This window comes from Ammospiza caudacuta, chromosome 2, assembly GCF_027887145.1.
Source record: "Ammospiza caudacuta isolate bAmmCau1 chromosome 2, bAmmCau1.pri, whole genome shotgun sequence".
Classification (NCBI taxonomy): Eukaryota; Metazoa; Chordata; class Aves; order Passeriformes; family Passerellidae; genus Ammospiza; species Ammospiza caudacuta.
Genome location: NC_080594.1, coordinates 91,573,091 through 91,595,758, shown reverse-complemented (window position 1 = coordinate 91,595,758; position 22,668 = coordinate 91,573,091). Strand labels below are relative to the sequence as shown.

Here is a 22,668-nt window from a genome sequence, read left to right as displayed (position 1 = left end):
CATGCAGCCTTTACTTTTCCCCATCAGCCCCAAACTATTCTGCATGGAGTTACAAAGTGAAAACCAGCACACACTCAGATGGATTTAATTTCTATTTTGGCCCAATGCCAGACAAAGTTTCCCCATTGTTAAAACTCAACCCCATCTTTTCCATACCATGCATGCAGTCTCATCTTTACCCCATCTTACCCCATCTTCCACACAGGTGTGCACGCACACACGCACACACACACACACACACACACACAACCAGCCACTCCTACAAAGCAGTACCAAATCCATCTCCCTGGCTGTCTTAGCCAGGCTCTTTGCTTTCCCTAGCAAGCCTAGTAGGCCAGTTGGATTTGGTCTATAATGCAGATTTTTAACACGTGGGAAAATGAAGGCTGTACAAGACACACATTTTCATGTCCTAAATATTGTCTTGATAATAAAACTTTTTTAATAAAAAATTAATTTTACACCACCATGAAAATATTTTTTAGAGGAGCCAGTTGTTCCACTTAAAAATAAAAGGGTTAAAACTTAATTAAAATATTAATGCTATAATTCAAAATACAATTTTGGCATAACTTCAGAAAATGAAAGCATTTTGGCTTACAGGATCATGCAACACATTGATTTCAGAATACAGAAGTATACAGCTTTTAAATGCATACAGAAAAGAGAAATGGGTAATAGAACAGTTAAGCTTTTACACATTCATGGCAATTTTCTTCTCTCTTGTCCTTTTCCTATGGATGCTGCATGAACAACTGCACTCTATTTTTATAAAGTGCAGACATGTTTGCTGCCATTAAAGCTAAGGCAAGTAGTGGAAAACAGGAGAGGAGGTAGATTGAATTACTGTGTTTGAATGTTTGCCTTCTCCTCTACCTTATGCCATTCTCTATAAACAGAAGAACAGTATAAATGCTAAAAGATAAACGTATGAAATGTTGATTTGAGACAATTCATGTTTTCCTTGCAGAAAAATTTTGTCTTCTTCTGTTTATTAACCTACAAAAATCCTGCTAATAGTACAATGTGAAGAACCACTTGTGTACTTTCTAAAGAATTAAAAACAACTAGTTGGGACTAAAGGTTGTTTCTTCCTGTACCGACTTTTGTGTCCCTTACCCTTCAACAAGTAATAGAAGAACTTCCAGAAGTCTGCCTGCACATTTAAGATTGCCATAATGGTAATAATGTACAAAATTGTGTTCCAGTTTTCATTTGTCACAAAGTTTCACAAGTATTGCTGTATTCCCTTCAGCAGTGTCTGACTAGTCTGAGTGTAAATAAATGTAACGCCCTACCAACAAGAACAGCATTCCTGCTAATAAAGCAAAAAATACTCCTATAGGAGCCAGCATAAACGACCAGCCATAACGTACATAAACAGCAAAGTCTGGGCAATCCATCTTTTTCATGTTTGTGTAGTTTTCCAGATCAGCCATGGCCTGGACCCAGATGACATACATCACGACTACCAGCGAAAACAAGACACCTGGAAAAGAAACACCAGATTTTAACAACAGAGTGTGAGACAGATGCTGAGTGCATTTACTGTGTTACCTAAAAAGCCACCAATGCCTGAGGTCCTGTCTGCATGGCACTGTCAGCCACCACTGGATAATTTTTGCCTTTGGCTTCCTCTAACTTGCACTACCCCCATCTTGCTCCTGATCTGCTCTGAAAGGCATGCTCCCATGACAAAGGTGATATCTGGTTCTGGTAGGCAGACTTTGGTGACAAAATTCATGCAGGTATTTACTGTTTTGAATTCAGGGGTCAAGGAGGGGGAAGGAGGGGGAATGGAATGGGACAATCTGGGAAAAAAATGTACTTTTGCTTCCCAAACTCTGGCATTGTTTTTATCAGTTTTATGGATGAGATATAGAAAGGAGTGGGAAATCTTTCTATTATCTTCACCTCTCTGCATTTGCTTCTTTATTCTTTTGAAAAGGGCTGTGTTTGGAACACAAGATTTCAGAGTATTCTACTCAAATATTTTGCATAAAAATTCAAATGTATTTAATTCAAAATCATCCACCTTTTGAAAAGAAGCTCTTGGTAGAGGAAAAAGCCCCAACAATAATTAAATAATAACTATGAAGCAGGCTATTAGGAATAACCTCAAATTGGATACAACAGTTTCCTGAAATTAATCCACCACATAATTCACAGCCTTTTCCAAACCACTCCTCTGAAAGGCCTTTGAATTGTTTATACATGATAGTAATAGGAGCACATGTCCTTACAAACTTTGATAATCTCCTTGTTACTATACACCAGAAGGAGATATAAGAAGAAAGTGCTTTCCAGAGTATCAGTTGCATTCCTAATATTTCATTTCACTTTAGAGGAATGTGGACACTTGAGAAATGCAAGCCTGCAGAACAGATGCTCCAGAAGAAGATCTGCTGGAAGACTGAGGGCACGAGCCTAAATTTTTCGCATGCTTCAGCCTGTACCCATTTGCTCCCTGAGCTCCAGCTGTCACAGCAAAGTTGCAGCAGCAGGACCATCTATTCCAGCAATCAAATACTTGAGGGGCACCACCCCATCACATTTTTATCCCAGAATGTTTAGGTGCCTCATTAAAACACAACTCAGTGCACAGTCCTGGGAACACTCACTGCCAAACTTGAGGTTACAGGCTGTAAGTCAAAGGTATTTGTGGTCTCTTCTCCATCCTGCTAAATAGTTGCAATGCAGCCTTGAACAAATGTGATATTTTTGGCAAAACCCACAAGTGCACTTTGGAAACACCTATGGCCAGGGATTTGCTTCCATATCCACATGTCCTGGTAACCTTTGATGGTTACGTTTCCCCATCCCCAACCTGAGATGCTGCCTTTCCATACACAACCTCCTTTCCCACGCTTTCTGCCAATTTACCAGGGAGCAGCTGTTTTCCTCACGCCCTCATGTGATGCAGACAAAACCAGGCAGGTTAGATGGAGCAGCTTAACCTCGTGATCTTCCTGCTACTGCTTTATGGACAAAATATAACATGTTTACATACATCCTGACATCTGACAGGTGAGAGCTCATGGCTTAATCCTTATAAACATTATCTTTTGAAGACCAACAAAAATGGAGTTGAGGCATAATCAAAATATTCCCAAAGGATCTGCAATTTCTAGGAGGCTGAAATAATAGTAGAAAAACTAAATAAAGAAGGAGGCAGACACATTTCATGTCTATGAAATACACTTCCAGGATTACATTTTTGCTAAGGTTCAAATTCCTAACAAAGTTTGAAAAAACCCAACACTCAACTCTAAGAGGCATAAATTCAATTTTGAAAGTATTATACCTAAGTAAAACTCAATTTTTATGGAATTTAGTACTGTGCTTGTATTAAACATAAAACCACTGAAACAATCAGAGAGAAGGATCGCCTTAGGGCCAGACAAGAAGAATAAGAAATTAAATTGAAAAACTCTTTAAATATAATTCAAATTGAGCAGAAGATTCCTATAACAGAACATCTAATGATAACAGGTAATGTGGGCAACACAGGAAAATTAGAACAAAACAGAGCTAGTAACTTTTGATTTAAAAAGTAGAAAGATTCTGGGACAAATTCATAAATGGAGTTATTAGATATCTGGATTTTGTTCAAGGTTTCAAAATTTGAACAAAAATTTATAGCACTAAGATTTGGAAAGATACATTAATAATCTGGCAAAATCCACAAGGACATTGGAATTTACCTCTTCAACTGGCTGTGCCTATGCATTTTCAAACTAGTCCTCTATTTAATCTCTACATAGGGAAAACAGTCCAAAACAATAATAATTCCAAAAGTAGTGATGCATATTCCCTTACTATAGCAGCAGGTAAGTATAACCAGGAGTTGTATATCTGGAAAGCCCTCTGGCATCCTAGGTAGAGCAGAGTTATGTAGAGAAGTTAGTCAAAAACATCCATCATTAAAACAAAACTGCATCAAAGGTGCTTTAATCTAGAAATGGGCACCCCTTGTTTTCAGACACTCTGAAGCAACACTTAGGTGGTTAAACTAGAATCAACACCATATAGGTGCAAATTAGCAAACCAGGGCTGCCAGTGGTGAAACAACTTCAGGGAATCTATCATTCATCGGGTGTGATTTCACAGCAAGCTGTTACACCTGTGAGTGGCAAACTGTCGGGTATGGAAATTTCCAGAAGAAATGTATGTCAAGCAGAGATAAATGTCCTTCCTTAAAAGAGAAGAAAAAGAAAGGAGGAGTATGTAAACCCTCTTAGTTAATTAAGGCACTAAAGGAATATTTAAGGGTTCTCATCACCTGCTAATGGAGACTAATTAGAGGTGTATTACTTAGCATGTTCAATAAATATCTTGAACAATAGGATCAGGCTAAGTAAAAACTGACCATGTCCTGTTGCCACTGCCAGTATTTCATTCATTCATAGCATTCCTTTTGTCTAATTTTCACAGAGTTATGACTTCACGGGAGTTAAGCACTTAGTTCACTGAATGTATATTTATCCTGAGAAATCTGCTCCTGCACTCTTGCACTGACAATCTATTGTGAATATTGTGAACTCTCAAAGGCAAGCTCCAAGACAAAATTACTGAGATTGAAAAAAAAAATCCACAATTTCTTGAAGCAAATATTTTTAAAAACAGTGTGTGCTGTGATATATTTCTACATTTTTGGCATTTAGACCTTTTTCATAGAGTGCAGGCGTCCTTTTGCCTTTGCCTTTTAGTGAATAAAAATAGAACAGCAGTTGCATGAATCAATAATGATGAGGGAAATTATTCCTAGAACATGAAATATGTCTGAGAGAGATTAAGACAAATAAATACTTCCCTCCTACTCCTTTTTCTTTCTTTTTTTCCATTTTCCTTTTTTTTTATAAACACACATGTTTGAAACACAGCACTGTGCAGTGTGATAAGACACGGACTTCTCTGAGGTCACTCTTTTCTTTCTTTCACATTCATTCTTTTGAATTTCTTTCAAACAAATACTTGTGCATATTGTAGAGGAGAAAGAATACAGAACCTTTAGAAATGTCTGTGAATTCAAGAAGCAGTTTGCTGGCCTTTAGTACTGATTCTTCCCACGTAGAAATGCCTTTCACTTGTCAATGGTGAATGGCTGTTTATGGCATGAATCTTTTACTATGCAGACACAAAGACAACAGGTGCTGGAAAGAATGATGTGAGCTTTTTACTTATGCCTGGAAGTTTAGAACTCTTTATCTCGCTTGAGGAAAACTTCTGTGTGTGTGTGTGTGTGTGTGTGTGTATTTTTTTTATTAAATGCATTTTTCTGTTCTTGTCCTTATTTCAGATTCTACCACCTACCTTGGCCTGTTGTGACCTTTATTTAAAAATAATGGTTGGCATTCTCTGCTGAAGTACATGCAGAGGATCCCATGCAAAAGTTATGGAAGTAGGTACATGTCTCTAAAAACAGATTTTTGTCCTCATGTAGGATCTCAAACAAAAGTACCATCTTATTTCGCTCTTTTGGCAGGAAGCAGCAGTCATACTTCTAATCTTGTTTCTTCACCAGGGTGTGTTTCTGTAATGCTCTGTGCACATCCTGGTATATTGCTTATTGGCATCAGTACAAGAGGACAGTTTTCACCACCACTAGGCAGAAAGAGGCAGAAGGTAATTACAGACTTTATTGAAGGCTGCTTTAAGAGATCATTTTATGGCAGATTTCCTTTCTTTTCCTATAACCTTTGAAGCACCTATAAGGCTTCTTACAGTTTTCAGTACCATAGCTGCTCTTGGACCATCCTCTGATGTTGCAGACATGGAGATGAGGATGCAAAGGCAGGACTCAAGTCACTGACTGTGGTATCATTGAACTGATACTCACTTTTCCTCACAGGTCTCGCAGGTGTAGTTTTACCTGTGCACTTAGGTGGTCAATAAGGTTACAAAGTTTTGCTACTCCCAATTAAGGAAAAATGGGTCAGGAAAATGATAGATGTTGTTAATTGTAGTTATAATGGCCATGGAATGGCAAAAGTTAATATCCTAGGAGGAATATGAAAGGTAAGACCCAGAACTTAGGAGAACACACTTCAACCTGTGCAGAGAACTGGTAGGCAAGATCCCAAGAGAGGCTGCCTTGCAGGGCAAGGGCTCCCTTAAAGGTCAAAGGGCCCAGAAGAATCTGGTGTTGCTCATAGACAATTTCCTTAAAGTACAAGAATGGTCCCTTTATGTGTACAAGAATTCAAGCAGGACTTGCAGAAATTAAAATTAACCTCATACAGAGCTGCATTAGCAAGAACACCATCATTAGATTTGAAAATATTGTTATCACCCTTTATTCAACACTTGTGATATCATATGTGGTAAGCTATGTCCAGTTTGGAGTCCCCATGTGAAACAGAGGTACTGAAAAACTGAGATGATGACCACCAAAATGGTTAGGAGAATGGAGAACAAGTAGAGTCTGAATGAGCTGGGGAATTTTAGTCTAGAAAAGAATCCAGTCTTCATTTTTTTAAATGAAGTTATAGAAAAGATGGGGATGGATTTTCAGAGACCTACAGGCTTGACAAGATGAGATGTAATAGCCACAAACTGCATCAAGGGCAATATCGGGTGAAAACAAGGAAAGAAAAAAACATTTCTCAGAATGAAGTTGGTCAAACTGGGACAAGCACCCAAAGATGTTGCAGAACATCAGTTCCTGGAGATTTTAAAAACTTGATTGAATAAGGCTCTGAGCTTCCTGATCTAACTTTGAAGACAACCCTGCTCTAAATGGAATGTCAGGCTTGATTGCCACAAGAGGTCCTTTTCAACATAAATTAATTTGTGTCACTTGGGATCTCTGTTTAGGCTTCTTGAATGGGTCCCTCAAAAAGGCAAATCTATCTGCCTTAGCACAGAGAAGGTGAGGTGTCCATCTGAGTGTTTCTTACTGTTGACAACAGAAATTTAAGCAGTTGGTTCATACAAAACAGCTTTCAGATGGCTGAACAGTTGGCAAGAATCTCATTCCCAATAATATCCTCAGCTACTTCCTGAACCCTTAGAGGTCACAACAGATCATGCTACAAGCTGCACTCTTCAGTTGAGGGAGAGCTTTTATCTGCTGCTAATTTATAAATTAAGGTTGCAGAAGGATAAAGATACATCCAATAACAGGTACAAAATCATTTCATCTAACTTATTTTTAAGACAAGTAGGAAAATGACATTTTCTTCTTCTTATAAGAAGAACTTCTTCCTAACTTCCAAAGAACAATCATCTTGTCTAATTTCCTTCTCAGAGGACTATTCTCTACAGTATAACACATACTTGAATTTTGTGGTAAGACATCATCCAGGGTCTTTCAAAACAATGTGCATAATTCCTTTTTTTTTTTTTTCAAAACAACCTGCTGGTTTCTGTCTTAGAAGAACTCTTAACTTCAACAAATCTAAGTCACATTAATCTAAGTCACATTACATCTTTTCATTTTCCCATTAGGTCTGTGTTTAAGTAGATGCACACCCTGGCTTCATCCTGATCACATGTTTGAGAAGTGATAAATATGCCTTACTTCTCATCACTCTCCCCTTCCATGCCCTGCTTTGATTTGGCAGGCAGTTAAATGAATTCTCTGATCCTGAAGGAGACAGGAAGGGATCAGGGCAGCAGGGAGACAGTAGACCACATCATCCTCTTCTGCATCAGATTCTATCTTATCTTGCTCTGCCTTGAGCAAACTGAATGGGTCCTATTTTCTCCTGCCACCACCACTTTTTGACAAATGATAGCAGGATTTTGCTGCAGACTTTTGCTTTTCAACAACAGTAATGGTAGTAGTAAAAATAACATAGCTTTTTTCTAAAGCCCTGATTGAGAACAGTCCTATAGTTGAAACATGCTACATACAGAGACAGTAAAAAATCAGGATTTCCCTTGAAGAACATTTGCTCTATAGGGACAAAGGGTAAAAGGGGCACAGACACAGACCCAAGGTCACACACTGGGATAATAAAGCTCACTTAACTTCACATACCTAAAGAAATAGTCTCTCTAGATTCTCTTAGTAAAGGAAAGAGAGGTGTAGGGTTCCTCGATAGCACATTTATCTGATCCAATTAGGCCCCTCTTTCAGTGTGAAATGAATCCCCAGCTGGGGGGACTTCTTACATGCCTACCGTTTTTACTGCCATTGAATGTTATTGCCTCTTGCAGGCCTCCTAGGGAAGCCAAGGGAGGCTAGCACAGGCTTGGGGATCTAACTTTCCCCTACCTAAATGAGGGCAATGAACTGACCCAGAGTGGAGAACACAAGCGTCGCTTTGCACCTCTGCCAGTCAGTTCCACATCTTTCAAGTGCCTTTTTCCTCTCAAACAGCTTCTGCTACTTTCTAGTGACAGCTGAGGTTTTTCATGCATTACAAATGCAGAAAAAGAGCAAGACTCACATGGGCTCTTGCTCTGCAAATTAGTAACAAAAAGCATTGAAATACCTTAGAATCTCCGTCAGCCTATGAATATTTTTTGTATGTCTTTTAAAAGTGTGGAGGAGTAATTCTCAAGAGATGAAATGTAAGTATGCAGGATTTTCTTCAACTAAAATATTATAAAATACTTCCCACACTTCAGTGAGAGTCCTTTGGAAGGGAATAATGATCACTAGCTGCATATGAAGAGCTTAGAGGTGCAGTGGGTAAGCAAGGTCAGGGGGTCAGTATGAGAAGCAAAAAGAGAGCCCAGGCCTTGTGGTCCTGACACAGGTGGCTCTGCCCTGTAACACAATATGTTCTCACAGGGCTGCCTCTCATCAGGCTTTAAACCAAGGAGAACAGAGATGGAGCACATACTATCATTTACATCCTATATAACTATATCTTACACACCAGTGTGACACCTTGACAGACTTTTCAAGGTTAAGCAAACAGTGTGCCAGTGAGCTGTCCATATCAGCTGAATCCTGGGAGGGTGCATCCTCCACTGTATGCGTGGGTTATGAGGAAGGAGCGAATTCAGTTATTTGTTATCTTTCATTTGCAGAGGTTTAGAGCTCCTACTTACTCATACATGACAACTACTTTGTTTAGTCCCATCACATCCAAAGCATTTTCCTATATTGGTCATGTATATGTGTTCTGTCTCCCAACTTCTTCAGAGTCTACTGTAATCATCTTTTGCATCACTGATAAAGGACTAAACCCTCTCCTTAGTTAAAGTCCTTGAGAATCCTATAAGGCAACATCCTTATATATGCATTCTTTTTCCTGTTAAAAGAAGTAGATTGAAATTGCAGTGTAATTCCATTATTTGTCCTGGATGTGGGGTTTTTTTAACCTTAACCCAAAGCTTAATATAAGGTTTTTTTAACCTTAACCCAAAAATAGCTTTTGTAATAGCTTCATGACTAAATAACTGTGCAAAGAACCTGTGTCTAAGGCAAGCGTCCACAAGCCAAAGGATTAGAAGCATATGTTTTCTCTTACTTTTAACCGTGATTGATACAAGTTTTGGTTAAGGAAAATGGAAGAAACAACTCATCCTTTCTAGTCTATAATTGACTGAGCAAACAGTATACCCACCAGCAATGATGAAAAAGCCTCCTCCTGCTTTGTATAAAATGTGACTGGCAAAAGGAGCTGCACAGATGATGAGGAAACTAGCCACCACAACAGTGAGTACTCCCAGGAGCATAAGAACTGTCCAGAAACCTCGATAAACTAGAGAAAAGGAAGACAGAAGAAAAAGAATACAATGCTTTTTAGAACTTATCCAAGTGGGTAACAAATATTTTCCTTTCCCCTTCTCTTATCACTTGCCTTATTAACAAATGAAACACTAATTCTATTTTGCATATACATTATATATCATGTGAATCAAAATAGGTTTGATTACCAGCCCTTACCTCATGATCATGGAAAACAGCATGTCAGTTTTTGTGAATGAAATCCATCTGCTGAATATTTAGCAATACCTTGTAAGATAGCAACCTGACCAAACTGACACTCTTTAGAAAATGGTGCAGCAAAGCTATAGCAGTGATTCCTTGGGATAAATGATTGGACTGGCAAAATACAATTATTTTACCAAAATTGTGTGGAAGAAGCAGAGAGCAGCAACATCTTGACACTCCTAGTGCCGAGACTGTATCACCAATAACAATCTATAAGTTCTTTACAATTTATGGCTGGATAATGCTCATTATATATAGCCATATTCAGCAGAAAGAAACTTAAGAAACAGGGAGAAACTAAGAAAATATAAACTGTATTTCTGAAAAACAGCTAAATGTCTTAAACCAGCCTATTTCTGCTCTAAAGCTCTTTGTATTTTATTAAATTTAAAATGTGATGTTTCAGAAGCCCGTTAGGCAGTGCCAAGCAGTGCTGAATTAATGGATGCAGCTGGTGATAAATGAGCTGAGAGTTTTGTGACATACTCTGGCCAAAAGAGTCTTTCTAACAATTAGTTTTTAGCTGGTTAATTGCACATCCATTTAACAAAGTCATCATTTTACAAATGCTACAAGAGTGACATAAATTTCTCCCATGAATTTAAAAATTGGTACATTAACACAACCCATTAGTAAAATTATGAGTTGTAAAGATCTCCATCGTCAGATCTGAAAATCTTGAAGCACTGACAATTCAGTCAGTGAAAAACATTTCCACCCAACTGAGAGAAAGCATATAAGCCAGCTGGCAAGTCAGGAAAAGTGTATCACAAAAGAAACTGCCACTTATCATCTGACAGCACCTACTTACTGTTATGGAAAAACACAACCAAGCAACTATTATACTGGTTCATATCCTGGAAGATTCAAATTCATACAGCTTGTTAGAGACAGCTATTCAGTAATAATTCAGGTTTGCTCTCATCTGAAATCTGAAGGCTCACTAGGCATTAGCAGCTCGTGTTTCCCATTAATGTATTCCAAAAGTCTATGTTTTTTAACTTGACCAGCTTAACACAAGTTAAAGAATACATCATCAGCCTTGTAAATGTATTAGCTAGATGATGCTCGCCACATTACATTAGCCACGCTTTTTAAATAACACCCTTTTTAATCCAAGCAAACATTCAGAGACATAATTTTCTGCCACACTGATCAGCAGATTTGGGCATAAAAAGGATGAATGTGTCTGAAAATACCTGGCAGAAGGGTTAAAATTGTGGTTTGGTTCATATCCAAGTCTCCACATAAACAAAAAATTATTGGAGTAGTAGGTAAGAAATAAGGCTATGGCTCAGCAAAGCTGTTAAATGTGTGTGTTGCTTTAAGTGCTATACCTCTTATGGGATTTAGGCACCTGTTTAAAGTTAAACACATAGTTAAATGATTCACTTAATGCAAATGGACAGCAAATGGAGACCTAGAAAAGTAAATCTCTCAAGTCCTTCAGTCTTGGGTTTCTGAAGCAATTTCATAGTATTTTACTCCTGGGGCTACTTTGATAAGCTTCATTGCAGTCTCCAAGTCCATGGGACATTACTTCCTCGTTTAAAGCCTAATACCACTAAATCAATCTATAACCACCCAACTCTTTTACATGGGTGGCCCAAGGTACTTCAAAGTCATACTACATAATAGGACACATTGGCCAAAATGAAGCTTGAAAAAGCTTTCTTGTATATTATTATTGTCAGTCACCTAAGTCACGGAGCAGTGTTTCTATTTTCTCAGTGGAGGAGGACACGAGATTCTCCAGCATTACAAAACCAACATTCATTTTCATTATCCACTTTTCATACAGGAGGCTTTGAAGTCTGTTTTTAGTGAGATTTCCTGAGAAAAGCTTGATTTGATGCTCAAATATTCTTAGAAACAGAGCACAAAAGAAGTACAAATGTAACTGATGAAAATTTTTTCAACCTTTCTGTAACTATACAAGAGAAAAGCTGTTTCTCTGCTCCAGCACTGTAACTATTTTATGCAATATGTGGGAAATACTGATTTCACCAAGCTATCCCCTGACAGAAGCTTCTATTCTATTTCTCCAAAATAGTTTTTACTCTAAAGAATCATGGATAAAGTCTGATTATCCTAATTCTTGTTTATTAAGCTAATTCAGTCATTAAATATCAATTTAAAAATAGAGTGTAGTTGACAGGTACAAAGTCTGCTCACAAATCTGTGCCTTTTCAAGCAAAATATTATCCCCTGTAACCTGCAAGGCAGAAAGTCATTTGGTTCATTTGTGGCACAGGTCTGAGGAAACACCCTACGAGCATTTAGACTTTTACTTTTGTAAGGCAAATAAAAAGCCATCATTTTCCTGCAAAGATGGCTTCGCTTATTTTATGATCTGATCATTTTTGCTTAGATCACATTTCCCATCATCTCTACCTAGATGGACAAGATCAATTTCTAAAGGGCTAGTCATTCAAAATAATAACTCAGGCCTACTGCTGTCATTTAGCTTAGCTGTCATCTATAGATGAACACAAAAGAGCTGGTTGAAATTAAATCTTTTAAGAGAATGAAATTACTCTTCAAGTCAAAGACTTTGCTGCTCTGAGGTTGAGACACACAAGGATAGATAAAATGCAACAGAGAATGCTGCTTTGAATTACTCTCCTTTACATCCCATGAAAAGGGCTGACACTGTGATCCAAACAGTCTGTTTCAAGAAATAATGGTTCAGTGAACCCATAAAAAGTGTATCCATACAAAGTGTTAACAGAAGTTTGCACAATTTCAAGTCTCACTGAGGTATTTCATAGGATAGCCCATGTTCTGGTCCAGATGACAAGGAGTACCCTTGCCTCTTCCAGATACTTCACAGATATGTTAATTACCCGCCTCAAGCACATTCATTATTCTGAGTGTATCCTACAACAGAAGAAAATAAAGTACAAGCACTACTGCAGAGTGCAAAGTAAACATATCTGCAGTGTTTAAAATCTTAGATACCATTTCTCTGTGTTGCAAGAGTGCTAAACAGAAGGTTTTGTAACTCATCTTGGTAAGCCAGCCCTTTGTTGAGTACAACATTTGCCTAGGAAATGACAGGCAGGCCAAAAAATAAAAAAGACTTAGCGGAAAAATTAGGAGTACACACAACTGCACCATTGGGCCTGTATAGGAACATTATATTCCTCCAAAATTGCATGACTTGTAGTTTTCCCTTGCTACTTGTTTTTCTCACTAAAGATCCTAATTTAGGTCCCTCCAGAGAATTTCACATTATTTGAAAACTAGAAGTATCTGGGTTTGTGCAGTCCGAAATTTTGGAGAAAGGGAGAAAATTACCACAAGCTTTTTTTTTAGTATAGTAGATCCCAGCATTGATCACGAACTGAAGTTACAGATTCGTATTTTAAGACATTACTGATACATTATTTGAAAGAGAAGCAATAATTAATTTGACAAGTTACAGAGCTATGTCCCCTACACTCACACTTGTGAAGCAGTCATGGACATCTCTGGAGCTCCATAATAGTTACTCAGGAACAGCCCAGCTCATGTCACAAAGCAACACCCTTCTACTGTTGGAGATGTTAACATCAGCATCATGAAACCATACCAAGTATTTTACTGCCCTTGCTGACTCAAAGTGTTTTCAAAACACAGCCATCAATCCATAAAAGTAGTGTGGTCTACCATAAAAACCCAGGCTACTTAATCTTAAATTTATGTCAATATGAATTATTAAGCACTGTAAGGATGAAAAGCCTTTTGAAACATGTGTTAGTACAATGCCACATGAAAATTTCCAGGGGTAGGCAAAGGGTCTTAGAAAAGTTTCCTTGAACTATCATGTACAAGCTCACATCCAAAAGGGAGCATTTCCTGTGATCTGACAGTGGATTGTATTTTAGAATGTGCAGTTTTTTACCTCTCTATTTAATGTAAGAGATATTGAAATGCTTTTGACAAGAGTTTTGCCACACACAGTGCCAATACAGTGAAAGGCAAAGTGCCAGAACTGCTCTCAACCAGGAGTATTTTCTCTGCAGATAAACAGCTGTAAATGAAATCACCTATCTCAGCAGCAGTACAGGAGACACACTGGGAAGCGCAGTAAACTTTGCAAGACTTTTCTCAGCTTCATTCAGCACCCTTTACTATCCCTTAGTAGTATTTTTTTTTTTCAAAAATAGCTTTAACACTAATACAAGTACAATATTCACAAATACAAATATTCACAAAATGGATACACTGCTTTTTTAAAATGCTTCTTACTTTATAGCTGCTTCGGGGGCTACAGAGATCACATTTATAAATGTATTGTATTACAATCTCTCATGGGCAATTATATGACTATTACATGAGAGCATTTTTTCCCCTAGAAATAGACTACTGCTAACATTTCACTGGTACAACTTCTATTTTCAGATTTCATGGCTGATATTTTCCAGATTACTTTAGGTTAATTTCAACCCATTAACAAACTTGCCAATAAATTTGATCTCACCATTTTAGATTAAACAGTTGTTAAATCAGAATTTTGCTTCAGTTCTATAAACATTGTGTATTATCCATTAGGCATTACTTAAAATGCTGGCAATGTGCCCAGTACTGGACAAAATAAGATACCAATAGTCAGGAAAAAAATACTGGCAGCTACAAATCAGAGTATTAAACTAATATGCCAGTGCTGCCCCAATAAAATGCTTCCACTTCAGCTTCAAAAGGTGTTGGGGTGATTTACAACAGTTAGGGCACTATTGTGTATTTCCAAATTAAGTTGAAAAAAATCTCCTTAAAAATAAAAATAATGAATTAGTGACTAAGTGTTAGATTTTTCACTTCTTTTTCTCACAAATAATCTCACTATGGCCAATGGGACCATTTCCATGAGTAAGAACTTTGCACATTTTCCAAAAACAGGCCTAGTATTGTCCTATAGTAAAAGAACTTTAGGAAAGTGTGATAGCCCTTGAACATCAGTTTTAAGTAACCTAATGACATGATATTATGCATGAATCTAGCTAGCATTGAATTAATATTAAAAATACTATGCTATTATGCTTTCAGAATAGCCTGATGAGGCAACTAATCTGTTTATGATTATGCAATAATATGTCTATTTTAAAATATATAGGTTGCTGCTGTGGTATTTCTATTGCATGGTCTAATTTAATTTTTTTATTCCTAGGTTGTAGTTTACTGCACTTACATATGTGAATCATCATAAAAATGAATCTGCTAGCAACACAATGAGGTGCTAAGTCAACTTGAGAGCTGCACACTATGAAAGTTGTCACTCTAAACCTCTGTACCATCACAGAAAGTCACTAGTCAGGCTTCCCCTGAGTTCATTTAGAACCTTTTTCAGGTTAAGATAAATGGCATGGCCTACGAATTTCTTAAAATACGTTAACCATAAATGATGGATCACACAGCTTTTGATGATACCTTACACTACAGCTAGGGGAAGTCCTTCCTACTCTGTTAAGATTATTTAACAAAACCAATGAACACACAGAAATATTATAACCATGATTTAAAGATATAGCAAACTGCAATTTCAAAGCAGTGCTATCTAGCCCTATGAAGCTGGTCATGCATCTACAGTAATGATTAAATGATTGGATACATTAAAGTATGCATTCAAACCTCCAATATAAGCACCCCATAAGCTTTTCTGCCTTTACATTTCCATCTAAGGCTGTAGTCCTTGACACCAAGAGTTCATAGTCCAGGTTTGTACACCAGAATGAACCCAGCCTTTGGTCTAAAGCTTTGTAAGGCAGACTGAAACACTAAAGTTACCCATTCTCAGTGCTTTAAGATTTTTGGGAACTATAACACAAAAACAAACCCAACATACAAAAAGATGTAAATAAACTAAGAGAGGATAGGTGAGCCTGTTTTGAATTCTGGCCCAGAAAAGTTCTGAGCCACATTGCTACTAAAGCCAAAGGAGTTATGTCAACAGAGAACTTGGTCCAGACACTGCACTCAAAAAGCATCAGAGATTTCATGTTCCTCAGGCAACTTATCTTTGTCTGAGCTCTTCTAGCTGGATGGTGGCACAGCACTCCAACAAACCACACTTGTGTGTCCACACAAGTGACTGCACAAGGGACTAAAGTTAAATTCAAATTCCTCTAACATCCAAAAGTCTCTTAAGTCAAATAGTCTGTAAAAAAGTCACATGCCTAGACTTGTTCAGCAACTAATAATGCTCTGAACAGAAAGTTATAAATTTTTTAGAAAATATGTTTGATTTTTCTAATGAAATTTAAAGCTTTTTATTCAGCTGTTTATTTTTCTATGAAAGAGCAAATGAAGATGACAGAAAAATTCTCATTATCTTGTTATATTTTGTTAAAATAGAACTTGATTGACTCACTAAAAATACAATTATAAACCTGGGGAGAAAATTTGAGCTTTTTATCATCCCCAAAAGAGAATATGTCGAGAAAGCTATGAGCCATGAAAATGGTAATATTTTATGAAGAAACAGTAGCAGAACCAAAAAAGGGGACAATAATCTCAAATTATTTTATTCTATGTTTTGTTAATGTAAAGTATTAGATACAGACAACTGGATATACAAATCATAAATGAAATCTTGTTCTTCAGGAAACCAAACTGAAGACTTTTGCCACTGGATTTATAGAGAACCACTTCCTGCACTGGGAGCCAGGAAAAAGAGGATAACCTTGTAGCATTTCTTAATTTAGCAACTCCAGATGAAGCAAGGTTTTAAAACCTGTTTGCCAAATATCCTGGGCATGATTGTCAAACTAGAATAAAGGAGAAGCAAGTTTTGAAGTAACAGAAGACATAACCTTCTTCATAAAAAGTTGTGAAAGACTCTTGAGCAATCATAACTGTTCTAATAAATAACTCAACTTGGATGCTGAATATGAAATGTAGGCATAAAAAACCCCAAACCGTCTTCAGTTTTAATGAGCTCGAAAGCAATCCAACTGTATCTATTTATATAGCAGGAATGGCTCTGAATATACTCTACCTGGGCCAGCATCTATAGTACAGTTCTGCCTACTTTTAATCTCCTAATATGAAATATAGATAGGAAAATTATATTTGAGCAGTGGTTCTTTTGGCAAACATTAACTAAAATTAATTAAACTTTTGATGATATTCCTTCTCCTTTTCTTTTTCTTTGTTTGTCCACTTCTGTGTAATCATGCAATATAATTTGAGGAACCTTTGTGAATGTATGAGTGAATGGTGGAATACAAACTCTGTCTAGGCTATTAGGAGCGGATGACTCTGTCACTTTCAAATGGAAAGATAAACTGTTCTAGATGTGCTGTGAAGTTACAGATTAGATCTCTGAATGGTGAGGTCTGAATTCTTCCTGGACAAACAGTTCATAATTTCTAAAGATTAACAGAACCATTATAATTCTAGTTTATTTTCTTTTTCATGTCTACAGCTTAAAAATTGGATTCTAAAGACACTCCAAGGTTAGCAAAAGCATAATTACATCTTCAGGACAGGAAGGGATCACTTAAGTCCCTTAGTCAGCAAGCTCAGAGACATGTAGCATGCACACACCACAGGTTGTTTAAAAAGTCATGTGAAATAGATATCAGAAGTTATTTATTTCAAATATATTTGTGTAAAGCTCTTAATATGAATAAACATTCCTGGTATTTTTAAGTCTGTCCTAAGTGTTGTAAAGACAGATCTTTCTAGGCACTATTCAAACATAAAATTTCTACTAATGTTTATCTTTCACATGTATATAAATATATACTTACATGTATTTCTGTTGCAGTACAAGAGTTTCTCAGTGAAGTATATATGAATGAGTTAAATAAACTCAGCATCAAGGCTCTGCTCCTCCTTCCACATAAAGTAAAAATGCAGTAGATTTCCATACGTGTTTATTTATTTAATAAAAACAAAACCCCCGAAAAAAAAAAACCAAAACAAAACAAAAAATTCCAACCAAAACCAAATACATGACAATAAGTACTTGTTTAATGTGTTCAGCCCAAGGAAGATAATTATGATGTTGGAGGAAAAAAAGCACTAAACAGAAAACGTCTCTGGTTTTTTTGTTGTTTTTTTTTTGTTTTTTTTTTTAGTTAAACATTATTTATGTGCTTTGTTAAACAGTGGCTTAAATATGCATGTTGTAAAACTATGAGAAGTATGAAATATCAAAATATGTTAATTAAACAGTGTGGAGTGATAAGACTGTTTTATTTTGAAGCATCCAATTGTTTTTTTGAAACTATGGGCATTGTATTCATTTGCACCAAACAATACTTACTGATTGCAGAGTCATAGGAGGTGGAGTTGTGTTCATCTCGGAGAAGAGGAAATGGGGACAGGTAAGCATGTGTACAATTCTTAGAAGGTGACTGGTTTGCTAAAAATGAAAGAAAGTTAAAGATTAATATTTTACTGCTTTAACAATATTGTGTGTCTGTTCTTCAAATGGGCAAACTGAGCTTCACAGGTCAAGATTTCAGGTCCTTTCCTAGGCAACAGCTGAATTTGGTTTGGTAAGAGATTCAAGCCTTGTTATCCAAACAACAATATTCTTTAAAGAGCAATATAGACTGCTCTTTAAAGATGGTAAACGAGCCCTGCTGAAAGCACACTGCAATTTATCTGTGATGCATATATATGCCTTTGCATGCATATGTACCTTTCTCATTTGAGGGTTAGTTATATTCTTCTCATTATTACATGTGCAGAAAAAAAAACAACCAAATAACCAAAATCCAAAATTACTTTTTTTTTTTTTGTGAAAGAACAATGAAAATATCAAGCATCTTCAGAGAGTTTACAATGGCCACAAGTAAGAGTCTAGTCTATGGAATGAATGTCCTCCAGAAAAGGATAATTTCACCCTTTATACTAAATACTTCTAAAAATATCAACTTCTTCCTGCAAAAGACAAAAGCTGACTCTAACTTAAACCCCATCTAAGTTTCAGATTCCTGACCACATAATTTTCCAAATAAATAACAAGGGGAAATTAACTACAGTGAATGTTACATTTTCCACCCAAGACAAAGCAATATATTTAGCAAAATACGGGCTATTGAAGTCAAATTGGTATGATGACACCTGCTTTTCACAAGGATTATGGAAATCCTGCAATAAGGTGAGGGAGCTCCCTACCTCAGAGGGAGTGCCAAAGACTGGAGAAGAAATTTTGCTTGACTTCTAAATGGGAGGTTTTGGTTGTAATTCTATCTATCTTAGAATCCTGGATGTAGTGAAGAAAGCAACAGGTCATCTGTGAATGTAATAAAGATAATATTTTGGAGATGGTGTGTCCTACACCATTTTCACTGTGGAGTTGCCCATTCCCTTCCTGACCCACTTGTAGTCAGTAAAGAACAGATGGAGAAACTCCCCAAGCAAAAATTCATGGACCAGGCTAACCACTAAGCTCTTTTTTCCTTACTTAACAGAAATAAACCAACTCTTTAAGAGTAAGTGGTAAAAGACTTTGTAGCTAAGAATGGACTCAGGTTAACAGGGCATCCATAACAATCACAGTGTAATCTGATAGCTAAACTTGTATCATTTTGTCCTGGGGTTTCCTATAGATTACAAAAGTGTGTGTCAAGAATTTATTTTAGGGTAGCTGAAGAATCTGATCCCCAAAGAAGCCATATGAAATCTAATGATTCATAAGACAGAAGGGAAGACAAAAAACACACCAAACCCCAACAATTATGAGAACAAGCTACTGTGGATAAAGTAAAAAATTACTTACTATACCAAAACTTCCACATGCTGCCATTATTATCTCCTACATTTCCACTAAACCAGCACCTCCAGAAGAAACCTTCATGATGGAAAGTGGCCTTCTCTTCCTACAGAGGAAGAAATAAAAGAAAAAGAAAGCTATTATCATACACTTTTTGAATGACTGAAAGAATTAAATTCAATTAGATGTTGATGTAAAAAACATTGCCATCATAATGACACAAAACCTGTCTGAATTTAGGTCAGCTAGAACATTTAAAAACAGTCCTTCTTTTGAAAGAATATCATATTGCAAAAGCAGTATAACAAAATAAAAATTAATTTTAAAGTGATTATAAAAGGTTTTGAGGCAGGCTCGTAAGCCTCCTGAAGGTCAAAATTAGTATATTCAAAAGTATATACAGAAGTAAATTCTTAGAAAATAAACAAAATTAGTATATTTAAAAGTTTATAAAATAATCACATCCAAGAATTCTGCATATATAATTTGCATTATAAATAAAAATTCATACTAACCCCAGCACCTTCAGGTGCTTCTGAGCAAGTTCCTATTTCTGTAGCAAGAAGCCAATAATCTGTTCCAAATGCCACCAAAAAAAGCAAAACCCCCAGAGCTGCAAAGAAGCCTCCAAAAAATATCCCCACGCTCAGTTTCATTATTGAAGTTATTAGGAAAAAACAAAAACACAAAAAAAAAAAAGCCTTAATTACTTAAAAGGTTAGCAGTAAAATAATTTTAAAACAAATTATTGGCAAAGTAACTAAAAAACTGTATGGAGGAAACAGCTCATATCTGAAGAAGTTTCTCTTCACTTGACTTTCTGCCTGTGCCCTTCTTCCCAATGCCCTGTGAGTCAATTTGTGTCTCCAAATTTGTGTTCCATGTGGCTGACTCAAGTCTGACAGATGAAAAGGGCCTTCTATTTTAGGACACTGATGGCAGAGCTTTGCTCTGTTTCGCTGTCCGGGCGAGGCCAGTCAGAAATAGCTGACCTTCCCCTAACTAATCAGGGATTGACTTGAAATATTATTGCAGCTGGTGCATCATCGCCAGTGGAGATGGAGTTGCAATGGCTCTGTCCATCTACGTGAGCAGCGTTACAGAGCACGCAGTAGTAGCAAGGACTTCCAAAGTTCAGGCCTGGTGGTGAAGGTCTCCTTAGCTGCTAGCAGGAAAGGAAACACCTTTCAAAGCAAAGAAGTTACTGTAAGTCATGTTACAAAAAGAAGGCTGAGAATTTTTTATAGAATTTTAAAATATGGAAGCCAAAATGAAGAAATGCCTCTGAAAAATCCTATATTATAAAAATGAAGTTATCTTTAAAAATTTACATCCTACGTTTAAAGTAATAACTTTAGCAATATTAAACACAAAAACACCTAAATGCTTTATTTGTTCAGATGCATCTTTTTTGCATGTATCAAAAATTTATGCAGTTAAAAATTTCTTCAAGCATTTGATAAAAAACTTCAATCTTTTTAAAACAATAAGACACTTTCCCAAGAACATGCTTTGGCCATTTTGGAAAGCGATGAGGTAAAACATTTAAATTACAAGTACTCACTGTACAAGAAAAAGACTTTTTCAACAAATGCATTTCATGCCAAGCAGGCCTTCCCAATCATTTCTCATTGATTGCAGAAATGTGTAGAGTTTATAACATGCACCAGATCCTACAATCCTTACCCAATAATATTTCATTGGAATTATTTATCACCAGAATAAAATTTTCCATTGATACTGCATACTGGGAAGCACTGGGCTCAAGAGAAGAATTAAGCCAATTTACTCCAGAAAACATTTGTCACAACAATTTATGGCAATAAACTTAGGACTCCAGAGGGACTTCTATGTTCACTATGCCAGTATTGGTTTGGACAGTGCATCAGCCTGCTTGAGGACAGCAAGGAAAATGCTGTTTCTACCATGTCCCTTCATTTCTACACTGATGAACTGGTGTTGTGTCCTCAGTGGTTTTATACCACTATACAGTCTGCCCAACATCATATTCACATTTGTTATTAACCATATTTTTTCAAACCTGATACCATATTAATTTCATACACAAGCACATTTAATATTCTGTGGCCTTTTTGCACTTCAGAGTTTCAGTGTATGCAGAGCAGCAAATAAATATTCAAACAGACTCTTTTTGCCATATTTGCTTTTCCTGACAGCCACTGATGCAGTTCATTTTGATACAGCAGAAGAGAGGTGTTTAGAAACCTAATTTTGGAAAGGGATGTTTTATTGTTCATAATTAAAGAAAACAAAAAAAAATCAAGACAAGGAAAAACACACTTCTTATAGAATGCACTATAAAATAAAATAAAAACGATTACTTGCAATTTGGAATAATACTTCAACTTTTGGTCAGCCCTGAAGTGATCAGGCAGGTGGATTAGATAATTGTTGTAGGTCCCCTCCAGCAAATATTCTATTCTGTTCTGTTCTGTTCAATTCTATTCTAATGTGTCTTAAAAAAAAAAGTAGGATTCAGTTCAGCACTAACATGCCCAAATTTAGACAATTTCATATAAGCTAAATGTCTTTCCATCATTATCAATAGTGATCACACTCAGTGGAGCCAGAGAGCAGCTCATCACAACCAAGATTAGACTCCCAGGGCTCTGCTCAGTCACTTGGGCAGGCACCTAGCTCTAGCCAGTTCCAGAGTATCCTGCTGGCTCCCAGCTGCCCTGCCAGAAGGGTGTATTTCCCTCTCTGTTTTAAAACACCTGCTAGCCCCACATGGGATCTTACATGCCCCCTCTCCCCTTGAATGGCACTAGGACCCTACAAGGGGGTGACTGAATCACGTCTGGAAGGAGCGACATGGTGGCCTTGCTGTCCTCTCCCACAGCCAGGTGCTCCAGGATGTCTAAGGCGCCTACACTGGGCAGCCAGGTGCCACAAGGGACTCAGAGGAGGCCAACACCCTTTCTGAGTGACAGCCACAGCCAGGTTCACACCACCTGTGCCATCCAGGCCACCTCTGAAGCCAGGCTCCGTCAGCTTCTCAGACCATCCTGGAGGCACTGCTGAGTGTTTTAGCCAGACCTCA

General features: G+C 37.0%; 1 protein-coding gene across 1 annotated transcript in view; it reads right to left on the bottom strand.

Moving 5' to 3' along the window:
• Positions 1–418: 418 nt before the first annotated feature.
• Positions 419–22,668, bottom strand: part of TMEM182 (transmembrane protein 182) — a 29,961-nt gene continuing 7,711 nt past the window's right edge. Inside the window, exons 2-6 of the mRNA XM_058799984.1 lie at positions 20,120–20,788; positions 19,611–19,710; positions 18,147–18,245; positions 9,525–9,662; positions 419–1,489 (exon numbers count right to left, since the gene is read on the bottom strand). Of these exons, the coding sequence (XP_058655967.1) occupies positions 1,266–1,489; positions 9,525–9,662; positions 18,147–18,245; positions 19,611–19,710; positions 20,120–20,260 (702 nt within the window). The 5' untranslated portion in view covers positions 20,261–20,788 and the 3' untranslated portion in view covers positions 419–1,265. The remainder of the gene's footprint in view (positions 1,490–9,524; positions 9,663–18,146; positions 18,246–19,610; positions 19,711–20,119; positions 20,789–22,668) is intronic.